Consider the following 14049-nt stretch of genomic DNA (forward strand, 5'->3'; position numbering starts at 1 on the left):
AAGTACATTGTAAGGCTATGTGAAGAACAATTACATCATTATTACTTCACGAGAAATGATCAGTAACATTACCCTCTATGAGTTTCTGAATTTACATTACTGATGAAATGTTGAAATAAAGAGAATAGAGGAAATGGCTTTTGGCTTAATGAGTGTGCAAATTATCAGCCCCCCCCCCATTTTCTTTTACATATTCATATCAACATATTCCAGCCCCACATAAATCATCTTCACATGAACAGTGGAACTAAATTTTGTTAAGTACATTGTAAGGCTATGTGAAGAACAACTACAAAACAAGACACCTTCACTTCCACAAATTAACAAATTTCTAAATGAAAAGACTGAAAAACAATGCCAATAACTGGTAGGGTATTTACCTGCCCATTGCCAACTTGTGCATGCTGCTGCTGGAGATGATGTACTGTAGTTTGCATGTGTGAAGAGGCTGCAACAGCTGCTGCAAGCCGTTGTGTTGCCATGTGGTTATTTACGAAAACCATATGTTCTGCAGCCGGCTGAAAACAAACAAGACTCCTCTGCAACCAAATAATGTTACAAGTAGGAAGTCTCGAGATTTTACAGAAATGCAACATTTTATTGATAAATTGCAAATACAAGGTAGCATTTTAAAGCTCTTCATAAAACTGTCATTTTGTGTTGATCTTATTACGATTTATGACATCACAGACAGCACATTAAGAGTCAAACCCATATATTTTTAGTGGTGTGCAGCAAAAGAAACATTTGGAAATGACTAAGAAAGTGATTGACAACCAAAAACCACAGAAGTGATAAAAAAATTTCTGCAGCAGCATGGCTGAACGAAAGATGCAAATGATAAAGTCCAGAGAAGTACACCCGTACCAACCAACACAGACACACAAGTAAATAACAAATGAGAACTAAGTAATAAAAAACTCTGTGATTGGTATGTTGAATATGACTGGGTTCAACTAAAAACAATAAACTGGTTGTTGGTTGGGGGTAGTGAGCTTCACGTCGGTAATCAGTCTGGGGTAGTTGTACTTAAAGAATTTATGAAATGAGAAATTATGAAATCCATGAAATGCAAAAAATTACTTAAATGTGCACTCACATAACAGCTACTGGAGAACACTATTTGCCTCTACATAAATCTGACCAGCAATTACATAATCACTGTTCTAAACACAGATCCTTACATGCTAATAACCTGCAATACAACCACAGACTTAATAACCACATAGACAAGATTATAGTTAGTTTAGTATTTATCTGATTCAAGTCAATAAATTTGTCTCTTCATCTTCGTTCTTCCACCCAGATGAATCTAAGTTGCGAAGTTGTTTTACGATGTTAGGCTCCATAAAAAAAAACCATGCCAATTTCTTGCTGTTAGTCTTTGAGATGCATGTCTTATCAGTCAGCCCATGCAAAATTTCTGATGCTTTAGACTGTTAAGTGCATGAAACTCTTAATGTGTGCAACTTGAAGCACGATGTTTTTCTCGGTAACATACAAATTTACCTGAGCCCATGTAATCTTGGTACAACTGTGATGACAAGAGTATGGTGGCAGTCCAGTAACTTGTTACTGAAGTTGTTTTGTGATCTCCCCTACTTCACCAGAACAGTTTGCAAGCTTGTGGGCCTTAGGAAGCAGCTGCAATTTCACTCCAGTTTCTTACGAGTTGTGGGCATCCCATTGTTAAAATGATAGTATCAGATTACATGGCAGTCTCAGAGGGGCTTTGTTGGCTTCCACATAGTGAATGTTGGCACTGTCCACCACAATAAGCAAATTTGTGGGAGGTATCACAATAAATGGCTTGTAAGTCATGGTACATCATTTCACAATGGCAATTTTTAAATTTGATACCTCAAACATTAAGTTGCTCTGAGGAATAACGGCAGTGTCAGCTGATCCTTTGTGAATGACAATAAGGCAACCTCTGTTACACATCAGAATTTTCAGGCTGCCATGCACACCAGTTATTTTCTTTCACACTGATATAGTGTGGTTCTGTTTTACAGATGTTTTATCAATGAAACAGATGCTGTGCCATGGTCTCTGATCTCTTGCGTACTTCACTGCAGTCACAGTATTACTTCTCTCCATAAGTAATTTGATGCTAATGGACATTTCAAGCAAATGTCCTTTAATATTGTCCGTTGACTGTCACTAAATTCACAGCTTCGTTCATTCGCTAGTATGTATTGGGTAGTCAGGAAGCATACACATCTAATATTGTGCAGCAGAAAACATTTTCATTGAAGTCTTCTAGCTCACCTATTTCTTTCTAAGGATGGTGTTGCTTCCCTAGCAACTTAGAAGTTACGTATTTGCTAACTTTATCAGACACATTAGCTTCCCTTTATTTCCACTTCACAGTTCTCACATCAATCCCACATCACATAATTTGGCTTCTATTGCCTGGCAGATGGCAATCATAGAATGTGCACTGTGTGTGGAAGTGTAATCTGCTGAATCTCTTTTGAAGAAAGCATATGTACAAAACACTATAGCTTAAACTTGTTTGTGTAACATGCGGTACTTTCCTTTTCCATCACCCGTAACAAATGCTGCAGAAGCCCAATATATAATGTGGTTGTCGGGGGACAAGCTTTACTCCTGCATTATAGTGTACCTACGGTATAATCAGTTTATCACCGAGGACAAATGGCCGTAGACAGAGTGTGTATACTGGAAACACACAATATCCTGTTGCAGAGCACACACTAAAAATGACAGTCATGACCCCGGTCCCGGTGTCTGTCTCACTACACATGCCATCTGAATTCTCCCCCAACACCAGTTTCTCAGCAGTATGCAGGTGGGAACTCATGTTACATGTCCTTGGTTCTCACCATCCACTTGGCCTTAATTTATATTAATTTCTCCGGCCTCAGCATTTCTGTTCAGTAACTACTCCTTTCTTCATTTTCTTTTAGCTTTCTGTATCTCTTACTTCCTGACCTGTCTACTTTTCCCCAGGCCCCCACCTCTACCACATACAATGCCCTTAGCTTTCCCCCTTATCAACTCATGCACAATGTTTTGTCAGTAACTCTGCCCTCCATATTAATCTGCCTTGCACCTTCAAGCTCTCAGGTTTTCAAATCTCATCTGCTGCAGTCCCCAACAATCAACCTTCCCTTCTCATTCTGTCCATTGAATCTCCCGATCTGGAGTTTTGGGTGACTTTTCTGTTAACTCTCCTAATTTCCTAAACCTCACTAGTCCTTCTCCTCCATTTGTCCCAGTCACCCCCGCCCCCCTTCAATCCTTCTGCCAGAAGAACAACCCACTGGCTCCAAAAGCTTGCACTTTCCCTTAATTTTTGTGAGTGTTTTCTCTTGCAGCTGCTTGGTGAGTACATGATGTATTTCCATAGAAACATCATATTAACAGCAGAATGGGTAAATATGACAACATAATTTTTCTTCCGGCTGACTCACTAAAGAGTACTGTGTTACATTAAGTAATCAAATGATGAGTTAAGCTGCAGTGTATATTCCCATGCTGATGCAGTAATCAACAACCGATAAGAACTAAAAAAAAAAACATTTCAACTTTTTAACTTCACAGTTCAGTACTCCCCTTACTACCTTCGGCCGGTGAAAAAAAGAGAACCTATGCGGTTTTGTGCATCCGACTTTGAACCATTGATTGATTTCTCCTATAGTAATACAGATTTCATGCTATAGATGAGTGAGAATTATTTCGCGAATAAAAGGGCATGCCAGATTATTTAGGATATTGGGTCAATGTTTTATCTTTCAGGACGGGATGAAGATGTGGAACACACCGGGAGGTTCACTACTCATAATGACTGCCACTGGGAAGAAAATTATCAGGTAATACTCTGAAAAAGCTAAGAGGTGTTAGTGTTTATGTCCACCAACAAGCCCATAATTCCATTATCAGTTCTTTTTGACATATTTTGGACAATGATTCATCATCATCATCATACAGTTCCACAGCACAGTTTGATAATATATTGACTACTGTTTTGCTCATCATACATATTATAATCCTTTGAAATTACACAACCAATAATATTTTATTCAAAGACACTGCAGTGAAAAACATATTTAATATGTACTTTCTGTCTGATGCACTTCTGAATACAAAATGTGGGTATTACATCAAAATTATTTTTTAAGTTGGAAAGAGACCCATCATTCATGAAGCTGGAGTAAATAATTTTTTTTCAGTTGAAGTGTGTCTTATTGTGCTGCACCTTAGTTCATAATAATTAATTTATTGCTGTATTTCTCATGTTCTTCTTTATGTGATTATGCTCACAATCAAAGTTTACACTTCAGTTAACAGCTACTTCTCATTGTATTTAGAAACAAATAAGAGATTATCTCAGATCCATGGCCATAGTTATCTATGTACTAGTATTAACTGACACTGCTAATGATATGTTAACATATTCACAGGCAGGAGTAAGTGGCATGCGTACACTGTTAGGTTAGCCTGCGTTCATGTCATGGGGTGACACATCACTTTTTAGTTAAGTGATGCGTTATCCCTGTCTAGCCGACCAACAAATGATGATTGCCAAAGTGAAAGTATTTGTTATAAGTTAATATGTTTACAATTGTAAAACATTGGGAAGTTATATTGTTCATGCAAGTACAGTGGCCCTCAAGGATGTTGTGCTTCTCCAAAAATGGGACTATGATAACAGTTTCGCTAAGTGTTGTGGTACCTGCTGGTTGAGCAGTTATTCTGCACTATGACATCCCAGCTCAGAGAAGCAGTGCATGCCATTGAGAAAACAGGGATGCACGACAGTGGCACTTACATCATGGAAGAAAAACAGAGAAATTCTATTATATCTATCTGATTGTATAGAACTATTGTTCATGAATAATGTCGGATCAATGTATGCTCTCAAATTGTAAATGAAGTGTTATCTTATTTATGATATTATAAATAAAGATATAATGTAACTGTGCTGAACAGAAGAGCTGTCTATTATTTTGGTAGAACTGAGGATTGATTTGAGTTTCCAGATTCCAGCAGAGGTGCACTAGCAATGGTGAAGTAGTCCACATCAACAGAAACTACATGGTTTATCTGAACGGTATTTCAAGATGCAACAGTTCAGAGTAACAGAATTCACAATCTGAACGTATATACTATTTCAGACAAAGTGAACACATCATACTCGCCCCATGCGCAGGACCCACATTAATTCTGTACTGGAAAAATCAACTAACTTTGAATAAGAAGATTATATTAAATATAAATCAAGAAGAAATTGAGAATTTTGGAAAGAAATTTCACTGCTAAATATTGCTGTCGATCTTTGCAATATAGCCAATAGCACAAATGTAAGACAAAGCTCATAAGGGTACCATTATCAATACCCTCACTAAATAATCAATTATAATCACCTACTTGTCTGGAAGGTTCCAGAAAGGAACAGTTAGCAGTATCAGGAGGAGGTGGGCGCATTAGATTGCACACTCTTCGGCAGAAGCAGGACAAACAGTTCAATCTGGAATGAGCAGCCGATGATGATAGTTGGGGGCGTGGCCCCCACAGTCAGAACAGTTCATGTTAGTTGTAGGAAATATCTGCATTATTAATACTTTAATGAGCTGGTGAATAGAGGAAGCTATTCTAAAATGATGGAATAAGTTCTGCCAACATTTAAGCAAGGTATCAAAAGTTATATGTGGAAGAGAGATCACAGATTATTACATGTGTCGCTGCCCTTAATGCCATATGGGAATTTTAATATAAATAAGGAGACTGTTGGTATTACAGGATATTGGAAGAAATTATACTGAGAGCCAGTGAGTCACTTTAATCATTCAGAATGTAATTTTCAAGTCAAATTTTACCTTATGGTCAGAAGGAGCTAGCGCTGTGAAACTGCGTAAAAGTCAGATTAGGGACCATTTACTTGTCTCAGGAATTAATGAACTGTATTTACATAGAGCGACTTTTATTATTCCAAAAATATCACTGAAAACAGATCCCTATGAACTTAGGAAGCAGTGTATACGTAGGTCTCAGGACACATGGTAGACTTCAATACATGTTATCACCAACCCTCTTTCCTCATTTCTTTGATATCTAAGAGAGCTGTTAAATAACAAAGGGGCAGCTTGATAGGTTCCCAGGAATTACGCCGGATAATATTGTAAAAACTGCACAATATTTCAGCGAGACAGCTGCCCGTCATCTTCAGGTGCTACTGTCGCGTTGCAGAGAAGCTCGCCAATTTATATGTTGGCTTTCTAGAACAGCAGAGGCGCCAGCGGGGGCATAACATCATCGAAGACCAATTGTATACGGCATCGAATACCAGAGCCCTCTGCTGGAGAAACAGGTCACGGTCTGCGGAAGCGCGCCGCGGTGCGGGAAAATGTGGCTGGGAGCTTCTCAGCGACGCGACAGTAGCACCTGAAGATGGCGGGCAGTTGTCTAGCTGAAATTTTGTGCGGTTTTTACAATATTATCCGGTGTAATTCCCGGGAACCTATCAAGCAGCAGGAAAGCCTCAATCAGCACAATAGAGGGGCAGTTGCAAGCATTAGTAATGGTGTCTAAAAAGGAATAACTGAGTTTAAAGAATTAATGTGTTGATGAATAACTAATATATAGGCTGACAATAATTGTGTCACAGAAGATTGGTGCTGCTTAGGGGCACAAAACTGTAAATGTCAAAATAAGAGTTCGGAGATAATAGAGGATTAAAGTTTGCAGTATTCCACAAATCCGAATAATTTTATTCTAACAACCATTTTGTTCTGGATGGCTTTTCACATCGATATTCTTACATAAAGAAATAAAATGAACAAGGAACAGAGTACAAGACATGAAATATACCAAGATAAACACATTACTGCAGTGAAGATACCATTATTTACTCAAATCATGTATGCTGACAACAAAACTTGATGACAGACAATCATATGACAACATTTACACTGAGTTACTGGAAAGCTTAGCTGCATTGCTCATTGCTTGAAAGTACTTAATCACTCATCACTCTCATCATCATGACACTGTTGGGTTTAGTGACAAGAAAATTCCAAGATGAACAGGGGGGATGTCATCTAAGAGAGACAGACATCAGCAGCTTTCTTATTTTTAATGAGCCTAGGCCCATCATATTTAAATTGAAGAATAAAAAATGGACTTTGTCTCCCATGTTTCCTGAAACCACTCTGTGCCAGATGTCATGACGTAATGTTTTGATGAATAAAGATGTGGGTTTTCACATGTCACCTCCCAGTTGTATACATTCATTAGGTGTCAGCCAGATCATCAACAGTATTCTTTCTGAAGGCAAATGCGTATTTGAAGTGTCTTACCTGAAAGAAGTACTCCCTTTTCATTCTACATACAGCAAATGTATTTTTCTTGGCCGATATCTGGAGATATCAGACCACTCGTCCAGACTGTACACACCTTATTTGCAGTTGCAATTTTCAGTTGTCGCAAAATTTCTACCAGATGGCGAATTCATGTGACTGCTAATGGGGAAGTTGTACTCAACGACTTGAAATCGTCCAGATATTATATCGTGACAAAATAGAACTATATTGCAATTTTCATTTTGGCCACGGCAATTGTCAGAAATTGCAATGTGAATCTTCCACTTTATGTCATTTCCGATCATCATCATCATCATCATCATCATCATCATTGTTGTCATTGCCATTGTGGTTCCTTTGAGTCATGGGAATGTACTCAGGATCCCAATCACAAATATCAGGATCACTAAGAACGTAAGTTTTTTATGTAATTCATCAAATGTGGCTATAATTTCAGAAGACATACATGGACCCCTCTTACCACCAGACATTTTACCTGTGTCTAGCCATTATGTTTCCATGGCATGCAGCCACTGGTATTTTCCATGAAGCATTGCCCTATCATCTGTTGAGTGAATTTAGAACTTTTTTCTGGTGTTTTATGGTCTGATGCTCATGGGTAGCACCGATTGACCTAAAATGCAAAATACGCAGCAGTGTGTTCCCCACAGCCACTCAATTAACTAAAATCTATGAACTAGATGATTGGCAGCACGGACTGCAAAAAGACTATGACCGCTTTTTCAATTTCACAACCACCCCACCGCATCGAACTACGGCCCCATCAGCCACACATTGTCTGATAGCAATAACGTCTCTGAGTACAGGTGATCGGTTGTTGCAGGTATTGCTAAGTGTCATGCAAATAAATCAGCTGCAATTAATCCATATTTTTGTTATTGTGGTGGTAGTGTCTGTTGTGAACTACACTGAATAGTCAAAGAAACTGGTACACCTGCCTAATATCATGTAGGGCCCCAGCGAGCACTCAGAACTGCCGCAACACAACATGGCATGCACTTGACTAATGTCTGAAGTAGTGCTGGAGGGAACTGACATCATGAATCCTGCAGGGCTGTCCATAAATCCATAAGTGTACAAGGGGGTGGAGATCTCTTCTGAACAGGATGTTGCAAGGCATGCCAGATAAGCTCAATGATGTTCATGTTTGGTGGCCAGATGAAGTGTTTAAACTGAGGAGAGTGTTCCTGGAGCCACTCTGTCACAATTCTGGAGGTATGGGATGTCACATTGTCCCGCTGAAATTGCCCATGTCCGTCAGAATGCACAATGGACATGAGTGGATGCAGGTTACCAGACAGGATGCTTACGTACATGTCAGAGTCGAATCTAGACGTATCAGGGGTCCCACATCACTCTAACTGCACACGCTCCACACCATTACAGAGCCTCCACCAGCTTGAACAGTCCCCTGCTGATACGCAGGGTCCATGGATTGATGAGCTTGTCTCCTTACGAGTGTATGTCCATCCACTTGATACAAACTGAAAGGAGACTAGTCTGACCAGGGAACAATTTTCAGAGTCATCAACAGTCCAATGTCTGAGTTGACGGGCCCAGGCGAGGCGTAAAGCTTTGTGTCATGCAGTCATCAAGGGTACATGAGAGGGCCCTCATCTCCGAAAGGCCATATCAATGATATTTCATTGACTGGTTTGCACGCAGATGGCCCAGCATTGAAATCTGCAGCAATTTGCAGAACGGTTGCACTTCTCTCACATTGAACAGATGTCTTCAGTTGTCATCAGTCCCGTCCTTGCAGAATATTTTTCTGGCCGCAGCGATGCCGGAGATTTGATGTTTTACCAGATTCCTGATATATTCACGATACACTCATGAAATAGCTGCACTGGAAAGCCCCCACTTCATCACTACCTCGGAGATGATGTGTCCCACCACTTGTGTGCTGACTATTAACACCACATTCAAACTCACTTAAATCTGGATAACCTGCCATTGCAGCAGAAGTAACCAATCTAACAACTGCACCAGGCACTTGTTGTCTCATATAGGCGTTGCCGACTGCAGCACCGTATACTACATGTTTACACATCTCTGTATTTGAATACACAAGTCTATACCAGTTTCTTTGACGCTTCAGTGTAGTTTAAAAAAGTGTACATCCAAAAAGCATTCCCTTAACAAGGTATATATATTTTGGGCGCATTGGTGTGACAATCAGCAGCAAGAGAAGAATAATTTTACACATATTACTGTTTTTACTACAAGACATTGGTAATCAGAAACATCAAAGAAGAAGGTTGCAAGGTAATTTTACATGCTCTGGGGCAGTTAAATGCTCGGTTAGAAACTACTAAAGCAAGCATGAAATCTCAAAGTGATGAGATACATACAAGTACAGACAAATACAGTACAGATGCAGAGAGTTAAAAAGAGCAAAGTCAGATGATTTCAGTGTTATATTAGGAAAATTGACTGCCAAAGTACACAATTGATGAGAAAAAAGTTCATCAAAACAATATGTTAGATGAATATACCAAAAAATCCTGCAAGAGAAACAAAGAAGAAAGTAAAAATTTGTTAGACTTTGTGCAATGTCGGGTATCATGGACGGCCTACACTGCCAGCTGCAGGGACCACGTCAACAAGCACCAGCACAGAAACTTCAAGTGCATGCCTGGTCAACAGGTTCGCCACATGTGGCCACCATCCTCTTGGACCTGCTTGTTTCCGCACAGTCACATGTGTGCAGGTAGGTCCACAAGTATCCTGGCACTCCACTGTATTTAGGTTGGTTGGTTGATTTGGTGGGAGGGGCCCAAACAGTGAGATCATCAGTAACACTGGGTTAGGGAAGGATGGGGAGGAAGTCAGCCATGCTCTTTCTAAGGAACCATCCCAGCATTTGCCTGAAGCGATTTAGGGTAGTCACAGAAAACCTCAGTCAGAGTGGCCGGACGCAGGTTTGAACCGTTGTCCTCCCGAATGCGAGTCCAGTGAGCTACACACTGTGCCACCTCACTCGGTGTGTATTTAGGGCAGAGCCCAGTGGTGCTGAACCAGTTCTTCTGGATGAACTCTCTGAGCCAATGTGACAACTGCTGCTGCAGTTCTTGAATTCGGAAGCCCACTTGGAATCGTGCAACCAGATCTCCAATGCCCGCTTTCCCCATTGGGACTCTTCACTGTGTGGAACAGCCAACTTAAAGCTCGCCAAGACCAGGCCTCTGCAGCGTGACCAATTGTGGACTCTGATTTTTGGGCCATCGTCATGTCATGTTATTAAATTTTCAGTTCCTACTGAATACGTAATTTGTATTTTGTTATTCAGTTTGACCTTCTGTCAATTAAGCATACATTGTGTATCTGTTTGCTGTGACCCAGACTACATAGTGAACTCCCAATTTTGTGGCATAAATCGAGCTCCAAGAAGGAGACTTGAGTTTATGTATACTTCATGGGCTGTAACATCTGGGCACCTCCATCAGTGTCGGATACAACATTTGGCAATGAGGCATTTGGTTTTTGTGGCCTCCATTTCCACGTGTGTGCTTGCCCCATGTGGACGGCATGTTTTCATGTGTTTTTTAAGTTTTGAGTGAACTGGCATTTGTTCTTCATTCAAGCACTACTTGCCTTATGAATGTGACCACACAAGTTTTACTGCTTCTACAGAACATGCAACAGGCTCATGACTGGTGTTTGAGAAGATGGCTGTCATGAACAGGACAATGCTTAAACTTTCCAAACACCCATAATGTTCTGACTCGTTAGTGAAAGGATTCCAGGCTGCACCCCTGCCATTCCAAGCGTCTAACAAGAAAATCAAGCAATGGACCAACTGTGTGACCCATGTTGCACAATACTTCCTGGCACATCGTACTAGATGTTCAGCAATGTGCATTCTTTTTGGCCCACAAACGCTGAAGTGTACCAACTACAGCATTAGCTCAACCTAGATGTCTAACCTCACGCCCTGCTTATGAATGTGTAGTCACGCTAAACAGACTACTCTGACTCGTGCACATCACAGTCAGGTGTCAAGTTTTTTGGCTGCCATAAGTGAAATGTATAGTCATATAGGAAGTGGATACCAAGGCTACAAGGCCTTTTGAGAGATTGCCATTTTCAATGCGCAAACCATCAGTGCAAGCAGTCTTACACAGCATATTTGGTTAGGGATATGATCCTCTTCCACTCTCCAGATGAAGGCCTATAGAATGACCTCCTCAAGACCTCATTAAGGCCTTTGAACAGTCAATCTGGTCTCCAGCAGCATTGTGGGATCACTCGCAGGCATTTGCCACCTGCCTAACTTGCCAAACGCACCCTCAGCCCCAGCCTCTGCACCAGCCTGAGTGTCTGACCACCAGCGAAGACATTATGGGCAGACCAAGGTCCCAGCTATTGCCCTCCTGCAGCAATTGTTCTGTAACCCATCGGCAATGCTACTTTCGTTAATTCAAATGCACAGCCTGCCGGAAAATAAGACACAAAACTGAAATCTTCCAGTCACCCACCAAACCCTCAGAATTCCAGCTCAGATGGTATTGCACATGGAAATGTAGACCACATTTCCAAGCATACCAATTACCCCACAGCACAGCACATGTATCTTGGAAGATACTGCAGGTGTTTATTGTCTTGATATCCTACGTGTCCCACCATTCTCCCTATCTCTGATTGACTTTAACAGTGGTTAACAATGAGGTCCCATTGATGTTCCAAATCAATACCAGAACCTTAACAACCACTGTCGATTGAGAAACATACTGCCGCAAGCACTACCCTCTTCTACAAATGTTTGGCAAACAGCTAAGAAGCTAATGTAATGATACCATTAAAGTCAAGGACCAGTTCAGCACCTGGGTACAGTATCAGGCAGCTTCCTTGACAAACGGCATACTCATAGTAGATGCAACAGGGGCCTCTGTGGTATCATGGCCTGCTCATTTCAAAAGCCCGCCAGAACACACAGACCTGGACAACAGCTGCTAGGCTGTGCTCTTAATATCTGAGAGCGCTGCTGTTGCTGCCTCAGTGCTCAGTGTGGGCCATGCCCCATGCAGCAGTCTATCGGCACCTGTGGCCATGCTATAAAGCTAGCAGCACCTAGCAGCACAGGGGCCCAGACCTCACTCATGTTCTGGGTGCACTCTCATATTGTTCATTATATGCAGTGTTGTAGCTTGATTCCTGATACTGCAACGTCTAGGATCTCACTTCGGTTTACTCTTTGGACTTGTCATACTTTTGCGTTGTCTTCATTGTTCACCCATCACTGTTGTTGTCATTCCATGTGGTTTTTGGTGACTAAAATGTCAATGCCCTCGGCAGATTGGCCAGTATATTTTGGTTCCAACCAAGCCAGCACACTGCCTCCAATGATGGGTGGTGTTCCTTTCAGGGTATCATTAAAATATCCAGTACCGGCCCATGGCTCACATGAGAATACAGATATCCTATCAAGACTTTTACTGTGGCATTACCCTGAGTTTGACACTGCCCCAGAAGTCTGTTTTCACATGGCTGCTGAAGCAAAGTAGGTGGTAGTGAGTCTGCCCTTGGATGCAGCAGTCACTACCCATTGGTCATCAGAAGAGCCCGTTCTCTGATAAGTGAGGCAATTATCAAAATATGGTTGGCCAGCAGACTGCAAGAACCTAGGCCACCCAGACATGCAAGCACATTGGTGTCATTGGTATGAGCTGTCTATTCTCAACAGCATCCTTGTGCTTCAAGGGGACAATCGTTACACCAGAGCGATCATTCCACAAGCTCTCTGACACTGCATTTTGACTCTCCCTCACGAAGATCTCTGGGGAATGGTCCTCACCAAACGCCTGATTTGCTAACATTTCTCCTTGGAGAGATGTCAACAAAGATACTGCCCAAATGGTAGTGGCACACGCGATTTATCAAGCATGCAAGAAGCACCAGTCAGTCAGTAATTTGCTTTACCAGTCTTGCAGTTATCTAGATATTGCCAACCCCTACTTTGGGCTACTCCTGGTCGGTCATCATCAATGTAGGCAGCGGTTTTCTATTTGTTTCACAGATGACCTCTACATTATCCACAAAAACAATCCAGGATTTATCTCATGGTTTTGCAACTGAAGGGCTCCAGAAGCTATCATGATACAGAACAGCCCACAGTTCACATCAGCAGAATATGGCAGGCTTTGTTCGGAGAATGGTATGTCACTGAATCATAGGCACCATTCCACCATGCTTCCAATGGTCTAGCAGAGATGTTTTGTCCACACATTCAGGAGAAAAATGAAAAAGTTGCATCATCACTACACTTTTGACGAAGTGCTCACTTTAGTTTTGGCCTCCTACTGCTCCTTCCCACAGGAAGGATCTACTCCAACCAAAAGAATTGAACAGCAGTTGCATCACTCACAATTGTCTCTAATCCATCCTACCACTCTCCATTCCTGTCCCCAGCATTCAAGCTGTTACTGATGTTCCCTCCAGGATGAAATCGTGTCATTAATGTTTTCCAAGAGTTGCCAACACTGGATAGCAACTCCCATAATGCACCATTTATGTAGAGCAATGGTTGAAGGTCAACTCCAGGATGGTTGCTGATGCAGAAAACATATTCAGATGTGCCCTCGCATGGCATCAACATTTGGACCGGAAAACTCCCACAATTTTTTGTTCCAGAATTGTACACTTCAACACCCAGGAGCACTGACAGCGAACACCAATTACCTCTGTTTCCAGTTTCATG

General features: G+C 41.3%; 1 protein-coding gene across 1 annotated transcript in view; it reads right to left on the reverse strand.

The window, feature by feature from the left end:
- Positions 1–14049, reverse strand: part of LOC126458466 (pumilio homolog 2) — a 642319-nt gene that overhangs the window by 537144 nt on the left and 91126 nt on the right. Inside the window, exon 5 of the mRNA XM_050095538.1 lies at positions 381–518. Coding sequence (XP_049951495.1) covers positions 381–518 — 138 coding nt within the window. The remainder of the gene's footprint in view (positions 1–380; positions 519–14049) is intronic.

This window comes from Schistocerca serialis, chromosome 2 (genome assembly GCF_023864345.2).
Source record: "Schistocerca serialis cubense isolate TAMUIC-IGC-003099 chromosome 2, iqSchSeri2.2, whole genome shotgun sequence".
Lineage (NCBI taxonomy): Eukaryota > Metazoa > Arthropoda > Insecta > Orthoptera > Acrididae > Schistocerca > Schistocerca serialis.